Source organism: Echinops telfairi, unplaced genomic scaffold, assembly GCF_000313985.2.
Source record: "Echinops telfairi isolate 266 unplaced genomic scaffold, ASM31398v2 ScPeMD7_23;HRSCAF=83, whole genome shotgun sequence".
NCBI lineage: Eukaryota > Metazoa > Chordata > Mammalia > Afrosoricida > Tenrecidae > Echinops > Echinops telfairi.
In genome coordinates, this window is record NW_022103920.1 from 58098415 (window position 1) to 58105035 (window position 6621).

General features: G+C 38.2%; 1 protein-coding gene across 1 annotated transcript in view; it reads left to right on the plus strand.

The window, feature by feature from the left end:
- AKAP9 (A-kinase anchoring protein 9) overlaps positions 1 to 6621 on the plus strand; it is a 162053-nt gene that overhangs the window by 46323 nt on the left and 109109 nt on the right. Inside the window, exons 9-11 of the mRNA XM_045288755.1 lie at positions 2660 to 2873; positions 4028 to 4226; positions 5548 to 5644. Coding sequence (XP_045144690.1) covers positions 2660 to 2873; positions 4028 to 4226; positions 5548 to 5644 — 510 coding nt within the window. The remainder of the gene's footprint in view (positions 1 to 2659; positions 2874 to 4027; positions 4227 to 5547; positions 5645 to 6621) is intronic.

Consider the following 6621-nt stretch of genomic DNA (forward strand, 5'->3'; position numbering starts at 1 on the left):
TGTTACAATACCAAGTACTGATTGTAGGATTTTCATAATGGGATCGTCAAGATTCCACACCTGAAAATTAAAGCTTTTTTGTGGTTTATAGTATTGGTCTGTAGTTACAGAATTATATTTCCCCCCGGGGGGGGGGCGGGGGCAGGGTGTGTGTGTGTGTGTTTCTAAACCCTAGATATTTTTCAGGCTTGCTTAAAAAAATAAAGTATTAATTATACATAACAGTTAAACTATTAAATAGTATATATAACTTGAATAATAATAGATCACTCCTGACAATTTATAGTACTATTTAGAGGTAACAGGAATTTCCACTGGACAACATCATAAAGCATAAGTGAATAGCTGTACAAGAGAATGCGACGGTTGGTCTCAATTCATAGGGAGCAACAGGAAGAAGTGTTAGGAATCGGAGGAGGATATGGAATGTGTGCCTAATTGCCTGATGAACAACTGCCTCCTTTGTAGTGAGACCAGAAGAGCTGTATGGTGCCCAGCTAGCATTACTGAATATTTTCATCAGCGTCTAAGGAAAGATTTCTAATCAAAAAGGGGGGAATGTAGTCAAGAATGGCCAGTTCTTAAGGATTCCCAATTTCTTCGAACCCAGGAAAGTTGATGAACCCCTGGAAGGATGGCCCTGAGATAATCTTTAAACCTTAAACCAAAAATAACCCCTGAAAACTTTTTTAAGCTAAACAGGAGTTTAGCTTAACTAGTAAAAAAATGTCTGCCTTGAGAATTATACTTTTAAGAACTATCTATGGAATCAAATTAATAGCAGCAACTCAAAAGATTAGTTAGGAGCCTGAGGAAGCAGCAAATTTTTATGGTTAGGGGAGGAACAGTTCAGAAAAAGAGGTTGAGAAAGGTGGTTGGCCTGGAAGAATATAGTCAGTACCACTAAATGGTGCATCTAGAAATTGTTGAGTTAGTGTATGTTTTTTCTCTATCGTTTCAACAATAGCAATAAACTAAATAAAAATATTAAAAAGAATGATAATTTGGTTAAATCTAAGAGTTAAAAAAATATGCATTATCTGTAACCCAACAATTACCTTTCTAGGTGGTTCTCAAAATGTAGCCCCTTTAGGGTTAGGGTTAGGAAAGAATAAAAGGGGGGAAAATGCAGCCCCTGACCAGCAGGATTAGCATCACTTGGAATGCAAATTCAGGCCCCACCCCAGACCTCCTGAACCAAAAATGGAGTAGATCTCAGTTCTCTCTTCTAATGAGAACCCTAGGTATAACTGATGCATTCTGAAATTTATGAGCGTCTGTGCTAGAGAAACACTAGTACACGTGGCCAAGGGGGGTATCTTTAAGACTTCTATATTTTAAATATTAAAAACCCTAGAAATAGCACAGTTGGTCTTCAGAAAGTAAATGGATAAATTGTGGTATATACATACATATACTGTACAGCAGTATCAATGTGGTTAGATCTCAGAGATAAACCTAGAATGAGAAGAGCTATTTATAAAATAAATATATACCATTTATGTAAATTAAGATCACGAAATACAATGCATTGTGTTCAGGTAGTTAGAGAAGTGATAGTATGAAAATGGACAGCCATGCATCAAATCTGTGTTAATTGCCTCTGAAGAAGGACACTTGGAAACATCAAGACCAAACTTGTTGCTATTGAGTCAATTCCGACTCACAGCAGCAATCCTGTATGACAGGAAAGAAGTGTCCTGTAAGCTTCCCAAGGTGGTAGTCTAGATGGAAGCAGACCCCTCATCTTCCTCCTGTGGAGCAGCTGGTGGTTTCAAACAGCTGACCTTTGAGTTAGTCCAGCACAGTGTTCCTAAATGGGTACATTGTGTTGGACAATTTTATTGGTGTTTTATTTCTTTAAAAACAAACATGGAATTGGGTGGGATAATCAGCTGAAACAAAAAATAATATAAAATACTAGTTTTGTTCATTTAGATTGCGAGTAATTGCACTTCTTAGACTATTCTTTGCATTTCCCTACATTTAGATTTTCATTTTTAAACAAAAACAGAAGATGAGATACTCGATATACCAAATATTAAATGTTATGATAAATAAATTTGGAAAGAAAACATTGTATTACATTCTTAGAAAAAGGGAAGTACATTAGTGCAGCAGCAAGAAGAGAGAAAAATTCGGCTTTAACACTCGTATATAAATGTTTTTAATATAGGGGGAGAAAGGGGGAACCAATCACAATGATGGATGTATAACACACACAAACCCGACCCCCAGGGGAGAAGAACAACAAAAATGTGGGTGAAGGGAGACAGCAAATGGTGTAAGATATGAAAATAATAATAATTTATCAAGGGTTCGCGAGGGTGGGGTAGGAAGGGAAAGAAGGGGGAAAGAGGAGCTGCTGATACTTAGGAGATTCAACTAGAAAGAAAATGTTTTGAAAACGATGATGGTCGGGAGACGGTGGGGAGAAAAAAAAGGAAAATGATGATGGCAGCATGTACAAATGTGCTGATACAATTCATGTATGGATTGTTGTAAGAGCCCCCAATAAAATGATTTATTAAAAAATAAATTTTAAATTTAAATATAATTTCATGTTTTCCCCCTTTGCAGTTGGTAAAAGGTTGAGAATTAGAAGTTAAATAATTTGCTGTTTTGAAATTTTCTAATGTGCATGCACATTTATTTTAAGGATGATTTAAGGCTACAGATGGAAGCCCAACGTATATGCCTTTCGCTGGTTCATTCCACTCATGTGGATCAGGTTCGTGAATATATGGAAAATGAAAAAGATAAAGCTCTTTGCAGTCTTAAAGAGGAACTTACTTCTGCCCAAGAGGAAATGGTCAGGGACCTTCAGAGAACACACCAGTTAGAGCTACTGAATATAAAAACCCAAGAAACAGGTAAATGATTAAAGCAAAATCATAAATCCATGGGGCAAATAAGTCTGGCTTAAGGTCCACCATTTCACTATTCTTTAACTGTCTTCGAACCCACATAGGAAGAAGGCACCTCTTTATCCCAATCCTGGGGGTGGTCTTCATACAGTCAATGGTCATTCATTTAAGTGCCTGAGAGAACTAAACTCACTGAAGGAAACCAAAGTCCAGGGGGAAAGCATATATGAAGAAAATTTACCGCTTAGAAAACAGTGGCACCGTCTCTATAATAGAAGAATGAGTAGAGAGACTAGTGCTTCCTGGCGGGAGGAGCCGGGTGAGCCAGTGAGCAGAGACATGGACATCTTAGAGGAGATTCCGTAGACTTCTGTTTTTAGCTGTAGAAGTGTCTTTATTATGAAGTGTAGAAGGATGGGAGAGTGCAGCCATTCTGGAGAGTTGAGAGTTTTATAAAGATGTGCAGCACAGTAGAAGGTTGATAAAACCAGAGATATACATAGGATCTTGAACAGAAAAAAAGCTTTATGTGCTCTGAGTGAAGCATGCTTACTCCTTGATTTTAAACAGAGAGAGTAGCATTGATTGTTTTACCGTAAGATAAGGGTATTAGAATTACTTGAGGATACAAAATTAGTGGTGGGAATCAAGTCAAATAACGTTGGCAGTAGTACTGATAAAACAAGATGTTCAATAAACCCAGGCAATGTCATTGAGGATCAAGGGAAAGAGTTCATGTGATAGGCTGTAGTCTGCAGTTGGTTTTAGCACAGAAAGGGGGAAGGGCGGCATTGAGATTGCTTCCTAAGTTTCTGGCCTGTAAATGGATTGAGGGCATTTCTAATCACGAGCAATTGCCAGTAACGTGGAGGACAAGCTATCACGTCTTACACTCTAATGCTAAATTGTTCTAAATGTAAAGACATGACATCAGTAGGTTAAGGGATCCTTCAGCCATGCATATAGAAGAAATCGTCTTGAATTGTGTTTTCTTGTTTTCATCCAGCAGAATGAATGTGAATTGAAACCTGAGTTAACATTAATTAATAAGCATTTCTTTCCAAAGAGAAAGGAATGTTCTTCAGAAAAGGAAGTGTTTCTGTTGTTTCAGTAAGAAAATTGTATTGAAATGTGCGTTTTCTTTTATGTATATAACTTAGATGGCAGTCGTGAAAACAAATTATCCACTCTCCAAGATCCTTCCAAAATCAAACAACTTGAAGAGCAAGTTCAAAAATTGGAAATCCTCGCATCCTCTTTGCAGCAACAATTGAAAGAAACTGAAGAAAATTATGAAGCAGAGATCCATTCTTTAAAAAACAGGCTTCAGACTGTTAGTGAGTCCTCTCTTCACCCAAGGTATCCATCTGCCTATAATTTCACTCAACAATATTTGTAGCTTAATAATAATCTTAATACCCTGGAATGGCTGTTTAAAAGAAAAGTGATGAAGAGCAAAGTTCCTTGAAAGATAGGATGTAGTCGTTTAAGAAATCAGAGCGAGAGCTGCTTCTATAACTTTGACATGGACAGACCGAGTATCAGTGTGAACCAGACATTGGATTAGAGAGAGCTTACCACCCCTACATATAGGTGCCGATTATTATTACTCTACACTCGAGTATAAGCCAACTCGAATATCAGCTGAGGCATCTAATTTTACCACAAAAACTACACAAGTAATGTGCTGAGAAACTCGGCTTATACATGAGTATATACAGTTTTCTGCTGGGTTAAGTTAGGCAGTGTGCAGACCTTTGGTTTTTGTCTTATGCCTTGTCTGTGTTGTTTTACTGTGGCATATATAAAGTACGATTCTTCCAGATGTGACTGGACTACTTCCACTCGGTAGTCTGATGATCCCAGAGTTTCTGGGTGGCACAGAGGCTTAACTAAGGAATAGCTTGGTGGTTGGAAGAGGCTGGTCATCTGCTTCTGAAAGGCCACAACCGTGAAACCCCTATGGAGGGCCATTCTCTGAAACATATAGGGTGGCCCTTTCTTAGAATTGACTCAGTAGCTACTGGCATGGGTTGTTTAGTTTTGTTTTTATAAACATTTTCATGTCCTACATTTAAAATATGCTTTATGAAGTGGCACATAATTTATTATTGATTTGTTAAAATCCTGTATTGTTCAGTTGTGTTACTTTCAAATGGAAAAAAAAACATCAAAATATTATCTAATTGAATGTACAGCACCTATAACCTGTAAGCTGTCTTTCTTGCTTTCCCTGTTCAAGGAGCCCTGGTGGTACAGCAGTTCACCCTGCAGCCGTGGCCCAAAGGGTGACACTTCAACCCCCACTAGCAACTCTGCAGGGGCAGTTGCTCCCATACAGAGTCCAAACTCAAGCTCACTGCCATCGAGCCAATTCTGACTCATAGCAACACTCTCAGGCAGAGTAGAACTGCCTGTATGGTTTCCGAGATTGTAAATCTGTATCTGAGCAAAAAGCATCGTCTCTCTGCTGTGGAGTGACTGATGGGTTAGAACTGTTGCTGTTTTGTGGTTAGCTGCCCAGCATGTTAGCCCCTCTGCCACCAGGGCTAGAACACCTGCTCTGTGGCACAAGGGTGCGATGAGTCAAAATCTGATATTTTAAGCACATGATAAATTTGGATTGACGGTGAAACAAATGCACAACTCTAACTCTTTGGCACTTGTAATTTATATTTAGCTTCCCTGTGGATTCAATGGTAATGACTGAATCTGATGTGCAGAGGAGAGTTTATACTGGAAATTGTCTTCAACAGAACACTGATGGTGCTGTAGAGGTATTCTATCTTTAAACTCTTGTATACACTAACCCATTTATTTTTCCTACTATTTTTATGTCTGTAGCTTACTAATTATCTAATAAGTACATAGAGGCTACAAAGTAACCATAATAAATATGGTAAGGCCTTTAATAAAATAGCCAGAAGAGTATGTAAGTATATAGTTTAATAGCATAGAAAAATACAGAATACATTAAATTTATTATTGTTTTTATTTTTTAACTTTATTTATTTTGATTTTCTTCAGAGTATACACAGCAAAACATATGCCAATTCAGCAGTTTCTACTTGTCCCATTCATAGACACTGATTTTATCCTTGGAATTGTGTAACCATTCTCATCCTCCTTTTCTGAGCTGTTCCTTCTCGATTAGCAAAAATTCACTGCTCCCTGAGTTTAGGTCCTGTGTCATCTTTGAATAACAGGAGTTACGAAATTCATACTAGAGAGAGAGCTCTTAGAAGAGCATAAGGCTCAAGGCAGACCTTTTTATTATTATTTTAAGAGAACTTTAGGGGATACTTTGGTTTAAGGTTTAAGATATCTCAGGACAGTAGTTTCATGGCTCTATGAAGTTTAAAATCCATGAAAATTAGAAAGTCTTTTCTGCATTTTTCCCCTTTTGATTAGGATTCTTACATAGATTCTGACCAAAATGTTCATTAATAGCATAGGATTAGAGTAGGGATACCAGCTGAGATAGTTTATTGTGCCAGCCTGGCCGATAAACACAAGTGGGATTAACTGAAGGGCGGAGAGATAAATGGCTCAGTGAGCCTCGCCTTTCTTGTCTCTCGCTTTTTGATCATTGGACCAGTGTGCGGCTGCCTTGCTTGTTTTGTGCCTCCTTTTACAGTCTACACTACCTGTGGGATGCCTAGCCTGTGAACTGTGTCGCTGTAAGTTGAGGTCCCTTTAAGAAATCTCTGGAGCTGGGGACTGGTGGTTGGTGACCTGGCTGACAGTTGGTGAC